This window comes from Durio zibethinus, chromosome 17 (assembly GCF_047325235.1).
Source record: "Durio zibethinus cultivar Kanyao isolate XHJ-2024 chromosome 17, ASM4732523v1, whole genome shotgun sequence".
Classification (NCBI taxonomy): Eukaryota; Viridiplantae; Streptophyta; class Magnoliopsida; order Malvales; family Malvaceae; genus Durio; species Durio zibethinus.
The window spans coordinates 3,139,532-3,153,751 of NC_143178.1; the positions used below are offsets into that span (position 1 = coordinate 3,139,532).

The 14,220-nt window shown below is 34.7% G+C and overlaps 2 protein-coding genes and 1 pseudogene across 4 annotated transcripts; 1 reads left to right on the plus strand and 2 right to left on the minus strand.

Moving 5' to 3' along the window:
- The first annotated feature begins 3,968 nt into the window (after positions 1-3,968).
- On the plus strand, positions 3,969-7,421 carry LOC111277376 (putative serine/threonine-protein kinase At1g01540). 2 transcript variants are annotated; one of them, XM_022863797.2, is made up of 4 exons: positions 3,969-4,724; positions 5,269-5,529; positions 5,621-6,496; positions 6,589-7,421. In XM_022863797.2, the coding sequence occupies exons 1-4, from the start codon at positions 4,292-4,294 to the stop codon at positions 7,068-7,070; spliced, it is 2,052 nt and encodes a 683-aa protein (XP_022719532.2). In that variant the 5' UTR covers positions 3,969-4,291; the 3' UTR covers positions 7,071-7,421. The 2 variants fall into 2 exon arrangements, with proteins under 2 accessions (XP_022719532.2, XP_089602223.1); XM_089746097.1 differs by having other exon boundaries at positions 4,007-4,538.
- Positions 7,306-9,799, minus strand: LOC111277384 (putative transferase At4g12130, mitochondrial; annotated as a pseudogene). The gene is made up of 5 exons (XR_016329058.1): positions 9,267-9,799; positions 8,422-8,675; positions 8,152-8,250; positions 7,794-7,952; positions 7,306-7,717 (listed from the first exon to the last, which is right to left on the minus strand). The product of XR_016329058.1 is annotated as a putative transferase At4g12130, mitochondrial (transcript).
- Positions 9,800-10,724: 925 nt separating this feature from the next.
- Positions 10,725-13,369, minus strand: LOC111277392 (uncharacterized). Its single transcript, XM_022863816.2, has 6 exons — positions 13,138-13,369; positions 12,102-12,688; positions 11,938-12,018; positions 11,751-11,826; positions 11,549-11,641; positions 10,725-11,267 (listed from the first exon to the last, which is right to left on the minus strand). Exons 2-6 carry the CDS (start codon positions 12,666-12,668, stop codon positions 11,062-11,064), a joined length of 1,023 nt encoding a protein of 340 aa, XP_022719551.2. The 5' UTR covers positions 12,669-12,688; positions 13,138-13,369; the 3' UTR covers positions 10,725-11,061.
- Positions 13,370-14,220: the final 851 nt, after the last annotated feature.

The following is a 14,220-nucleotide window of genomic DNA, read 5'->3' on the forward strand; positions in this document are numbered from 1 at the left end:
GTGAGGGAAGGAGTGAGAATCGGAGACTTGTCCAAAACGGTGCCGAATTAATGGTTTGATTTAAACGATGTCGTTTTTAGAGTCATGGCAGAGAAAAAATTATAAAGTGTGACTTGTCTTGTCCCATCAATTATTCTCTGAGCAGGAATATTGAGAATTGGAAACGGGTCCCAATCGAGAGCTGATTTCAATTAATTAAGACATTACAAGCATTAACACTATAATTATAAATAATAATTTCAATAAATAAATAATTGCATGCCTAAGTTTTGATATTGTATCATTGATTAATATATAATAGTAATAGGATAACAGATTTCAATTTTGTGGTGGTGCAGCCCAAGGTTCATGGATCTGTCCCATTAACTTTCAGCCCAAGGCTGGTATGATTACCTGTAATCGTGTCTTAATAATTATTAGATATAATAATTTCAAACATGAGATAGTAATATCGTACAAAAATTATATAAATAAAAATTAAAAAAATAATATGATTTAAAATTTTAATAAAAAATTATAAATAAATTTAATAAAATTTAAAAAATATTTTTTATATTTTTATTAATATAAATATATAAATTTTTAATATTTTATATAATAAAAATACCCTATAATATTAGCCCGAAGCTTCTAAACTACCAATCCCCGATTCATCTTTAGCACATCTTTTAGAGCTTTCAATTTTATAAGGTCATTTCTCCCTTTTACACGTCGCTCCATGGTTAAGGCCTAAAGTCATATTTGTTTTTCCAAAAGGAAAATCTTTTAATTCTTCCATTAAATCATAGAACTTCCCGTTATCAGAGGAGGTGTTTATGGAAATTATTGCTATAATTTCTACTTTTCAAAGATGGGGAGAAACGCTGCTGGTCGAGCGAAAGATAACAATAGATTTAATAATTTATATATTTACATTATATAAAATATTAAAATTTATATATTTATATTATATTTTATATAAAAATTATACATTAAAATTTATATTGATATAAAAATATAAAAAAATTTATTTTTATTAAATTTATATATAATAATTATTAAAATTTTACATCGTTTTAATTTTATTTTTTTTATATTTTATTTATATTATATCATATTTTAAATTATTAAATTTAAAAATAAAAAAATGACTATCATAAAGAGGACACTTTTCTTGTTGATCATATCTGAGAACTTGACCTTTATTTACTTTTTCTTTTTTTTAGGGTTCATAGTTGATACCTGAATTTGCACATGCAAGTTGAAAAAAGAAGAAAAATTAAAGGTCTCAACAACAAATTTCAAATGATGGGAAAGGCAGGTCATTGGTCTGTACGACATTTGACTTAGACAAGCTAAAGTAGTAGTTGTTAGATACCCGTCAATCTCAACCAGTATGCATTTCCTGACCGAAGAATAATGATAAAAAACAAACAAGATTAAGTCTTCTAAAGACGGTGAGATTGATTGTGAAGCAATAAAAATTATTATAATTAAGATTAAAAAAATTTATATTCATTTGATTTAATTAAAATTAATATTTAAATTTAATTGTATTAAAATAAAAATACAATAAAATTTAAATGAAAACTAATATCAATTTTAGTATATTTCAATCTTGTTTTATATATATATATATATAAGTATTGTGTATGCATTTATTTACTATTAAGAATTCAATATCAGCATCGGAAACTTAATTTGTTTCAAATACGCGTATGGTTGTTCAATCATTGCAATCAAACACTTAAAAGAAAAATTAATACATTTATTTATTTATTTTGCTAGAATTCCAGCCCTTTTTTCAACAAATTTGATCTTTTTTTTCTTATCAAGAAAATGAAAATGATGGGGAGGTATGCGTAATGATAATGAATGAATTCATACTTTAATCAACTTTAAAATTGAAGATTTCAATCTTAACTGTAATTTTAAAAAAATATCATGATATTTCAATAAAATTGGCATGATTTTCTTTGTCAATTGTCATCATGGCCTGATATCCTCCTTTTTTTCACGACTAGACCAGGTTCTTTCGCTTTCTTATTTAAATTACACCATGTGAGATAAGATCATGTATAAGAGATTGATACCTTTTTTTTTAGAACAATGAAAGACATGGCTCCACTTGTTCAAAGTGTAAAGTTGACAACCTCCTTTTTCTTGTGGACCATGATCAAGGATCTAATTGAACGATCCAATTCTTTAATTGCATATCAACATAGTGTCTAATTGCGGGACCAATCTCTAGTTTTGCCTCTATTATTTGTTTTGTTTTATTTGAGAGCGCCTCATGACATTAAACTACCCTTTCTTTGAAAATGCAAGGAATTTTTTCCTCTTAGACGACGGATTCAGTTTTAATTTTTCAAATTTTATTGCATTACTCTTTCATATTTATATGCAAATGAAAAATGTAAATGGCGATAGTTGAATAGCCATATAATAACATTTGAAATTTAATCTATTTTATTATGAAACAAACCATTTAACTCAAAGTTAATAATATAAAATTTATCGATTCATACAATCATATTTAATAGATAACACAAAATAAATTTAAATTTTGAATTTTAATATTTACAATTTCTTTCATTTTCCTATGATCGTCTATGCATATAAGAAAAAGGTCATTAGTAAGAGGATGGGACAGCCAGGTTTAACCATTATCTGCTGTCGGCGTTGCAACAAAACATTTGAACAAATTTATGATCAAAGATCATTCAGACAAGAGAATCCCAAAATGGACCCCTTTTTTTTTCCCTCTTTGAAAGGAAACATTAGTAATAATTAGCGACAAAGAATGCCTTAAACCATTGACATGATGCTTTGGTGAGGGCAATGAATTAGAGTTTACGAGAATGCAAGGTCAAGGAATAGTTCTATATGTTTGTATAAAGAATAGTATGCTTTTGGGTCAAGAATTCAGAATCCCTTATTTGAAGCTAGTGTAAAGAACATTTTGGCTAATTGCAAGTTTGAGTGACATCAAACAGGTACATATCGTCAACCATTGTCTGGTTCCCTCCTCGGAGAAGAGGAAAGAAAATCCCTCCATAAATTAGGCAGTGATCTCCAGTTATTCAACCACTTTCTAGGCTGGTTTTCTGGCCCTTATCTAATCATATCTATCTACTAGGTGTGGTGGTTTGCACTTTGCTATTTCTTGCTCTGATTTCTACAAAGCACGAGTTATAGTCAATCCCCATGTGGGAGGCCATGTCATTGTTTTGTTAGGTTCCCTACCCAGTTCCGATTGACCTCCAAAACTTTTCAAATTAACAAGGAGAAGAATATGTTATGAACAACTGCAAATTATAATATTGTTTAAGTATGGCACATAGTCAGAATTTGGCAATCTAAAGGAACAATTGTCCCGATAAAGAAATATCTAACATTTGAAATTCAGAATTAGTGCCTTTTTTTATTGCCACTACTTAATTGTTCTCAATTATGTTGACATATGCATGGGATTCCTTTGTAATTGACTAGTAATTTCTAGTTTGAAAGAAATTTGACTTTTTAACCCCTCGAGAAAGTTTTTGAGTAAGATAATTTGAAATTGAGAACCATTTTTAAGTAATGTTACTTGCATTCCGTTAGAATATGCAATTGCTTCTGATTTTGCCACATATTGTAATAACTTGAGTAATGTTATTGACATTTTTCGAGTTTGAGGGTCAAGATTGTTGTCTAATGTTCTTCCTCTAATTCAAATAAAAATTATCCCAATGTAAGATAAATCTCTATACTGTCAATCATCTCCATCTGCTTCGGTTATCCTTTTTCTGTACAGTCACAAACTACCACCAAATTATTATCTATTTGTGAAACTCCATCACAGTCCATTGCTTGATAATCAGACCTAATTCAAAGTAAACTACAAAATCAAGCGTAGGAAAATTGTTTCCTGTGGCCACAGTCATGATGACTAGCTGTCATCATACCTTCACCCATATTTCTTTATCAAGTGGTATTATATTTTGAATGGGAATATGTTGAGTTGCCCCAAAAGTTGCCATTAATTGTGCATTCTCTGTTCAACTTTGACATGCACTAAGCACTACACTTCTCCACTTCTCTTTCCTTCTCTTTTTTCTCACAGCTCTTTTTTTTTTCTGTTCTCACTATCTTCTTCTTCATTTCATTAACAATTGGATTTACAACAAAAATTCTACAGAAAGAGAGACTTAATTACTCTTCAAGGAAGAGATAGATATGGGTTCTTTTCTTTGATTTATTTTATTATAAACGAAGAAGAAGAATTCTCTTAAAAGACAGCAAACCTGGAAGATTTGAACCAAGGGGAAAGATGGGTGTCTTTCAGTTTTTGTTATTTCTCTTTCTTTTGTTCACAATCTACAATATTCCACTGTCGGTTCGTGGGAACACGGAGCTTAGAGTTCTAATGGAGCTGAAGACTTCTTTAGACCCAACAAACAAGGTCCTTGATTCATGGAAAAGCGATGGTGACCCTTGCAGCGGTACTTTTGTGGGTGTGGCTTGTAATGAGCACCGTAAGGTGGCCAACATTTCGTTACAGGGAAAGGATCTTTCAGGTAAAGTCTCGCCTGCTATTGCGGGACTGAAGTGCCTCTCCGGTTTGTACTTGCATTACAATTCCTTATCTGGAGAGATACCTAAAGAGCTTTCATATCTTCAAGAATTAACTGATCTTTATCTTAACGTTAATAATCTGTCTAGTAGCATTCCTCCAGAGATTGGTAACATGGCTGCTTTACAAGGTTAGTTCGTCATTTGGTTTGTTCCAAAATATCAACCCTTGGTTTTGTTTAATCCAGTAGCAGATCATGAAAAATTGGCAATTTATCTTTTCATTATTTCTTCAACCGTTCAAGCGCCTAGTCCTAGTTTCTGGCTGAATGAAAATCTTCCTTTTCGGCTTTCCGAATTAGCTTATCTGTGGACCCTATACTTCACCTTGCACCATAGAAATCACATGCTTTATGATTTTTTTTTTCTGGTGCCCTTTTGATATCAGCTACCTCAACCATGGAAAAAAGGTTGCATTATGCTCCACCAATTTTAGAATAAAATTTGCTTTCCTTTCCGTAGTATATATAATGCATCCCACCAGAAACTTAGTACTTAGAGGACCATGAAATTGAAAGATCTTGCTGTTTTACCAATGTACAATTTTTAATGAGTTTTTGAAATGTTAAATAATGGAATCCTTTTTAATCTTATGACTTACTTTATCTTGTATGATATTGATCGACCTTTGAAGTTCAGACAGTCATCTTAACTGAAAATTTGTTTGTCTTGTAGTTCTACAGTTATGTTGCAACCAGCTGACAGGGAATATACCTACTGAGATAGGGTCTTTGAAGAGACTAAGTGTTCTTGCTTTGCAATATAATAGACTAGATGGTAAAATTCCAGCTAGCTTAGGGAACTTGGGAATGTTGAAAAGACTTGACTTGAGCTTCAATCGCCTCTTTGGTGCAATTCCTACAACATTAGCTGATATTCCACAATTGGAAATTCTAGACATCCGAAACAATGCTCTATCTGGAAACGTCCCTTCGGGTAACCCCTTGAATTGAATATTGTTCTTCAATGATTCTTTTTCTTCATGTTAATTTAAAATTGATTTTGTCTGTAATGAATGAAAACCAAGGTCTGAAGAGATTAAAGGGAGGATTCCAAGGTGAGAACAACTCAGATCTATGTGGAACAGGCTTTCCAACAGTGAGAGGTTGCACTCGTTTTGATACTCAGAACATCAACCAGCTTGAACCTGTCCGATCACATTTAAATGACACTGCACCAGGAGCTATCTCACATACATCAAATAACCAGGGACATTGCAACCATACTCATTGCTCAAATCCATCGAGATTCCCAAAGATACCTGTTATTTCAGGGGTTATTCCAGTTAGTTTCGTTTTTATGGTTGCTGGATTTCTTACATTTTTTCTCTACCGTAGGCAGAAACAAAAGATTGGAAATACATCTGACCCTTCTGATGAGCACCTCAGCACTGACCAGGCAAAGGAATTTCAAAGGAATGGAAGTGTTTCGCCACTTGTAACTCTTGAATATTCATATGGATGGGATCCATTAGGTGATGGTTGGAATGACATTGGATTTTCCCAGGAGCATTTGAATAAATTTAGGTTCAATATAGAAGAAGTTGAGTCTGCAACTCAATGCTTTTCCGAGTTGAATATTCTGGGAAGGAACAAGTTCTCATCTGTCTACAAAGGAATTCTAAGAGACGGCTCTGTTGTAGCCATTAGGAGCATAAATGTGACCAGCTGCAAGTCTGAGGAAGCGGAATTTGTTAAGGGCTTGAACTTATTAACCTCCTTGAGACATGAAAACCTTGTTAGGCTGCGAGGGTTTTGCTTCTCAAAAGGCAGAGGCGAATGTTTTCTCATTTACGACTTTGCTTCCAAGGGAAACCTATCTAACTATGTCGATCTAAATGACGGAAGTGAACCGATTCTTGACTGGTCGACAAGGATTTCCATCATCAATGGCATCGCAAAAGGTCAGTTTCAAATCAGGTTTATGCGGCATAAAAGATCGAGAGTCCATCATATGTTTCTCTTTGACTAATGTTCTTGTATTTTGTTCGAACAGGTATGGAATATTTGCACAGAAGTGAAGCAAACAAGCCACCGATAGTCCACCGCAACATATCTGTAGAGAAGATTCTCTTTGACCAGCAATTCAACCCATTGATTGCAGACTCTGGTCTGCATAAGATTCTTGCTGATGACATTGTCTACTCAACTCTGAAAGTGAGTGCAGCCATGGGTTATCTAGCACCAGAGTACATTACCACCGGTCGTTTTACAGAGAACACTGACATATTTGCATTTGGGGTGATTATTCTCCAAATCCTGTCTGGTAAACTTCAACTCACAAGCTCAATGCGGTTGGGAGCAGAATCTTGCAGGTTTGAAGATTTTATGGACACAAATCTCGGAGGAGACTTTTCTGAATCCATGGCAGCTAAGCTCGGGAAAATTGCACTTAATTGCATTCATGAACACCCTAATGATAGACCAAGCATGGAGACAATAATTAAAGAGCTAAATGATAGCACCATCAGTTCTTGATGGGCATTCTCTTTTCCCAACTTAAAAAAGTGATGATGATTGGATCAAAGAGATAGCTGAAACTGCCTTTTATTGATAGATCTTTTGACAGGGATTATGAGGTGTGAAAAGAAGGCAAATATCGTGAATTGGAGTCGCAGATAGGAAAATTCTGCCTAGTGATGACTAGCAGCCATCACTGCTTATAACCGTAGCACCAATGTAGCACAATTGGAAATAACAGCAGCCAAGTTAGTTGTCATACCGAATCCTCAAGACATTTTTATTAAGCACGTCTTAACCGTTCGTGAGAACCAAAAAATTTGTAAACAAGTTAGCAGTTGCAAAATAAAGTTCTAACAGGTTGTAACACTGCTTGTAACTGTGTGAGATGCCAAGCCTAGTCGAAGATGCAATCAAAGCAGTCTATGCAACAGCGGTATGCTGTTGATCTTGAAACCATTCAGTAGGCCACCAATCTGGTCTAATTGCCTCAACCTTTATATTCCCCCGTCCCTCTATTGTCAATGAGCCAGACCCTTTGAAGGCCTCATCCAGCCGCAAGACACCCATTCCACGAAAGCCAAGTGCAGCGGTCACACTCCCTGCCTTCTTACTGGAGGCAGTGTTAATCACCTGTGAACCAGGTGTAACTTTCCCCTCCACATCTGAAATAACAGAAAGGTGTCAGTAGTGTTGTTGCAAGATAATTAACTTCATCAAAGCCCAGTGGGGGGAGACCACCTTTCTCACTATTATCAAGAAACTTTAAAGGAAGCAAACGCTTGCGAATAACCCCCCTGTGGTGCGTACGAGCTATAAGCTCCTGCCCCACATAGCAACCTTTATCAAAGCTAATCGCATTTAGGCCTGTGAAATTGTATTCAAGTGGAATTGCCTCCCCTAAAAAACATAATGACAATGTCACAATAGAAAAGGCCAGACATATAGATCCAAACTCTGAAAAGGAAAGTGAAACATCTCATGATAAGTTGAAGAAACAAAAATAAGAAGATTAGCCATGGTTAAAAAAAAAAAGTTAAGAAATGAAAGAAATATTCAAGAAACTTAAGTATATATTAGCAACAAAGCAGACAAGCAACTTTTGGAATTTCAGTTGAGCCCTCTGCAACACCCTTCTCTAATCTCCATAGAAGGCAATTCTCTTCATCTGTTTCTTTATCAGACTCGACTAAAGGTGCTGCAACAGACAAAAGAATGTGAAAATTTGCAGTTTAAGCAACAAGTAGATTGCATGACTTCTTAAGAAACAATACATCTTAGATTGGTTATTATCTCAAAGCAACTGACTTACGTTAAAAATATAAAAACAAGAATAAATTTCAGAAGCAATAAAGTTCGGTAAACTCACGTATTGTACCAGATGGAAAAATCCCCCTAAAACCTAGACAATGCAATCAGGGATCCTTAAACCATTGCCACCCAACATCATTGCCATGTGAAACTGAATTTCCAGAACCATCAACACCACTCCTCCAACCAACTGAAGCTGCCTCTGGTTCTTCAACAGCTGGGGTCTTCCCAGATAGGTTCCGCCCGTACCTCTGCCAGCAAGAGAAGTTTTCTGCCACATTCTCAATATCTACTTTAGACCTCAACAGGTATCTGCAACAGCAAAAACAGGAACAAACATTAACAAAAATTCTAAAGTTCAAATTACTATAAAAGACAAGCACACATCACTAGCTGGGATTATTGTCAATGCCATAAAGATACGAGAGCATTGTCAGATTCATCTCTTCAGCAAATCATATTGAAAAGAAACAGCAACACGGTAGGATTCATGCTGATTGTGAATTTAACAAATAATAATACTCTGAAGAATAACTTATCTGCTTTAAACTTGGTCACCTGTGATTGAGGCATGTTCTGGAACAGAATTTCTAAGTTCACGAAGAAGGCATTGTACATGGCTATTCAATGCCAGATTTGAAATATAGGTCCATCCAGCAGAGGCTTATCAAAGCAACATGCAAAGCAGCTACTAGAATTTGGAAACACAAAAGAAAGCTTTTAATTAAAGCTAAAAACAACAGAAAATTTGACCCTGATCCTTAATCTGAGGATGCGAGATCCTAAATAATTCAAATGAAGAAGCTATAAACAACAGGAAATTATTCTTGCAAAATCAATATTATCAATTAAAATGAAAAAAAAAATCCAATCTTTTAAGAAAACCAAACTAAAAATACCCACTTCTTAAGAGTCGCCAACAACTCATCCAAGACCGACCCATCGACATCAGCCAAAATCTCCACCGACCCACCAGACCCACGACCAGGACCCGACCCAGTCCTGTGCAGCTTCTCCTCGGGGCGGGGCGGCCTATATAAGAACAAGTCATACAAAAACCTTCCTTGAGGCGTCAAAAGAGCTGCATACATAGGCGGAACTACGACAGAGGCCACGTTTGACGTAGGAATAGGGGAGTTATCTTCACATGGGGTTTCACTGAACCTCCGTACGTCATTTGATAAAAGACCCTGAAGGAATTTGATAGTGTCCGATCCCGAGAACCGGATTACGGACCGAGATTTTAAGTGAGAGCAGAGCAGGCCGGTGTTTTGAAGGTGATGAAGGCAACGGTGGTGGATGAGAAGGGAGGGTCTAAAACGGTTCATTTTGGAGTCGTTTTGGGATGGAGTTTTGGGTCGTTTTTGTGGGGTTTAAGGTTAGAAGGACAGAGGGGTTTAGGTCTTTGGCATGGGTCAGTTGCGATGAGTGACATGTGGGCTTCGGTCGAGCTTTTGGTTCGTAACACTGACACGTTATTTGGACTTTGGAGAACGCAACAACTGATATTCTACAAAATTGAATTTCAAGAAGGAATGTGGCCTTTCAGTTTATTTTTAGATTGGATCAATTTATTTATATATTCATATCCTGAAAAAATAATTTATTCATTTATATTATACAAAATATTAAAATTTATATTTCATATTATATTTTACATAAAATTATGTATTATAATTTATATCGATATAAAAATATAAAATATATATTTTTAATTTTATTAAATTTATATATAATTATTATTAATTACTAAAATTTTAAATCATATTATTTTTTTTTCATATTCTTGTGTTTTTTTTAATATTATATTCTTATCGCTATGTTTGTATCATTTATTTTTTTTCATATCATATTTGCATCACCAACATATTATATTTTAAACTATAAAATCTACTTAGAGGATAAGTTAGGGTGTAAGCACTGGCTTCAGAGTTTGGAGGATCAGGGGCACTCAATTCATGCATGGGCATATTCAGAGAAAAAACTGGAAAAACTCATTTCTCTCAGTTTGATATAGATTCATGAAATACCATTTTTTTCTCGTTTTTACACTTTGCTCCTTTCATTTACTTTCGTTTTTTTTATATTCTATCTTGAACCAAACAAGCATGAAGCAACCACCCATTCTTGCTCTTAGTATTTCGTATAAATGGTATAACGGATTTTAACCATAAAATTAGAAAATTTTTAAACAGAGGCAGACCTAAAAACCCAAAATTGGGGTTCCCATTTCAAATCATCGGCATATAACAATATAACTGCCTTGTTCAATATTTGATGTTCTGTCCTCCCTGTAGGTAGAACTAGGATCAAGGAACCATGAAGCCATCCACAAGAAAACAACATTGCAGCAACGTTCAATTCATCACAAAGTGAACAAATGCATAAGAAAGAAATCACGAACTTGCAATCATGAACTTGCAATCATCTCAAAATTGCAAGTTTTATACAATGAAAACTCGAGATTATAATGTGACATACGTAGAACTAAGAAGGGCATCATTTGCAGTAATTGTCTAACCTCTCTGCATTTACCACCTCATAAGCAACGCGTGATATAATATGCAACTAAAGAGCTGAAAACTAAAGGGAAAACAAAAGCTCTTAACTAAAAACGATGGCTACGGCCAAGCATAGGATACCGTATGAGAAAAGGCAAAGCCCTTTTCGCCACATGATTTACTCAGTGCCTTCCAGCTTAGACCCTGCGCTTCCCTTGTAAGTGAGAACTCTTATCTTTAAAATCTGTCGAACCTTTCATCCTTGTAGACTGCTGGCTGTGTGAGGACACTGCCCTGTTTCTGGCATCCAGCATCACTCCCCCTGACTGCTGAGAAAGCTCGGTAGAAGGAAGTGCCCATCCTCCACAACCAGCCTGCCCATTCTGTCCACTGCGGCCAGTCCCTGAGACAAAAATTGTAGCAACAAATATGATTTCATGTTGTAAGGTGTAAAACGCATTGCCAAAGAGTTATATGCTACTGTTGTACCATACTAGTACCTCCCTCACACATCCACTATTGACATATACTCTGAAACAGTTGAAAACCATACAGTAATAAGGAGTGTTGCCGAAACAATCACACGGATAAAAAGAGGACGCACGTCTTACTTTTTCCAGATAACAAATGACAAAAAATTACCAGGAAAAAAGCATATCTAAAGTGTAGTACCACAAATCTTACCTAAGCTATCATGACCATTAAAACTTGCAGACCAGCCAGGCAAATGCTTTTGGGCATTTACATTCCAAGAGTTTTCAAAACCAGCAAGCTCATCTGAAAAAGTCACCAATTCAAAACGGTTACTTTAACTGCCATGGATCAGTTAGTATACCTCTATGAACAAGTATAACATAGCACACTGTTGCATATAACATGTACTTACCTTCATTCAAATTGTGCAAGGTTTGCATCGTATCCACCCTACCATCTGAATTCATCTTTCTCATGACTGAATGACCCTACGACAAAAGTTCTCATCATAAATACGATCTACAATCACACTCACAGTCGATAACATAAAACAAAGTCAAAATTTAGATTGACCAAGAGAAATGAGATTTGGAAGCTACTTTGTCGTAAAGTCCTCTAGAAACCCGGTGGCTTGCCTGACCTGTAGTTGTGTTAGCTTCTTTGCTTTCCTCAAGCGTAACCTATTCCACAACAGAGGGATGTAAAACACAAAAAAATAAAGGGCTTACTAATGAAAATAATTTTAAACATCCGAAGTACTGACTCCATCACTTCCAGCCCTCCTTGTTTTAGATGAAGTATAGTAGGCTCCATTAGCACCACCATAAGTGACAGTGGAGCTCTGAAACGTAAAGCTACGAGTTTCAGGCTGTTGCTGTTGTCTATGATATGAATTATTGTAACCATCCATATACTGCAAATGCCTGTTCCTTCTCTCAGACTGTTCAGCTTCATCATCTGGAACCTCAACATAAGGTTCATCATTCGACCTACCGTGCTTTCTATGATTTTCTTTCATCTCTTTATCTACTTCTTTTTCATCATCAGAATTTAGTTCTTGGATAATCGGACACCTTGGTCTCTTTGGCTCCGGGGCCTGATGCTCAATAAACCCAGTTGGATGCATATTCAGAAAAGGACTTTGGCCGGGGCCAAAGAAGCTTGATTCAAACATGCTCCCAAAGGGGCGTGTGAAGAAAGGGTCATCAAAAGGTTCCCTCCCTCCAAAGAAATTGGAGAGTAAACTCCTAGGACCACCAAAGCCCCCAAAACCACCAAAGGGGTCACCAAAATCGAAGAAAGGATCCCTTCCACCTCTGCCTCCCTGCATTTTCTGATACCCTCTGAACTCTGAAAAGAAAAAACACATAAAATATCAATTTTAGAACAACAAAAATGAAAAACACATTTTTAATTACTTAGATAACATTGATCATTCTAAATTTAATGTTTTTGCTAAGCCATTATATCACAAATATAGCAACAAAAGCAATTCTACTCCTAGTTAATAATTTATTACAATATTTAAAATAGAAAAAGCAAAAACAAAAGCGACCGTTTCACATTTCAGAAGCAAAGATCAATCAAAACCCTAAAACAAAAAAGTTTGAAGAAACATTTGACATAAAGCATCCATCAAATACAATAAATGTTCAAAAAATGAGTAAAGTATATTTAAAAAGAAAAAAAAAAAGAAGATGAAGAATTTTGTATGAAAGAATCGTGAAAATAAACTAATCAGTGATTGGATGAAACGTGATCATCGTAGCATATGCGCTAAATTTGAATGGAAATCAAACCTTAGAAAATGGAGAGAGATTGAGAGTGTAAAAGAGGGGAAATCGATGCAAAATTTGGGAGGATCAAAACCCTAATTGCTCTGATGATTGATGGAAATGCTGTTTTGGGGGTGGCGGTGGGGGTGAATTTCAGGTATCTCTGATTTTCTGTGGGATGACAAACCGCCCAATTTGCAAGAAAGAAACGGAAGGTTCTAGTACGTGCGCGAGTTCTACAGGATATTTCACCCCCTCAATCCGCACATGTAAAGCAACTTATATTTTTTTTTTTTTAATTACGTACTTGTTTACCCCTTTTTTTCCTAAAAATTCACAAAAATCCAGCAAACACACGATGAGCAAAATTCAACTAACGAAAGTTACAAAACCTCGTAAAATCAGTTAAAGTGACTCTGTTTTGACATCAAGGAGAGTTGGTCTTGGACCATAATGAGCAGCGACCAATAATCCCACGAACCGAAACAATCATAATTGAACCCAAGCTGAATTTGGGCCGAAAATTTTTCTAAGAGGAGTCGGACCAGGAGCACTGAATAACGTGAAGATCGTGGGGCTTGGTTCAATTATTATGGATTTTGGTTTCAGTTTGTTATTGGGCCTAGCCTAAGCGAGCTGTAAGCTTATTAAAATATCTAAATCCATTTTCGCTGAGTTGATATTTGGTATTTGATAATCAAGTCGTAGATTTAAAATAGATTTAATAATTTAAATATCATATAAAATATTAGTAATTTATATATTTATAACATATTTTATATAAAAATTAAGTATTATAATTTATATAAATACGAAAATATCAAATTTTTTTATTTTGTTAAAATTTTAAACTATATTATTTTCATATCATTTTTATATTCTGTTACTTATTGTATTTTAAATTATTATATCTAATTTAAAGTTTAAATCAAGCAAGCACCCATCCTCCATCTCCCTTCTTAAACGGTAGGGAAAAATTCGTATACTATTTGGACAAGTATTAAGATATTATTTGGTATTTATTTTTATCATACACTTTTATTTTCAAAGTAAAAGGTTTTAATGCAAATATATATAATCATTTAATGGTAAATATATGAGATGAAT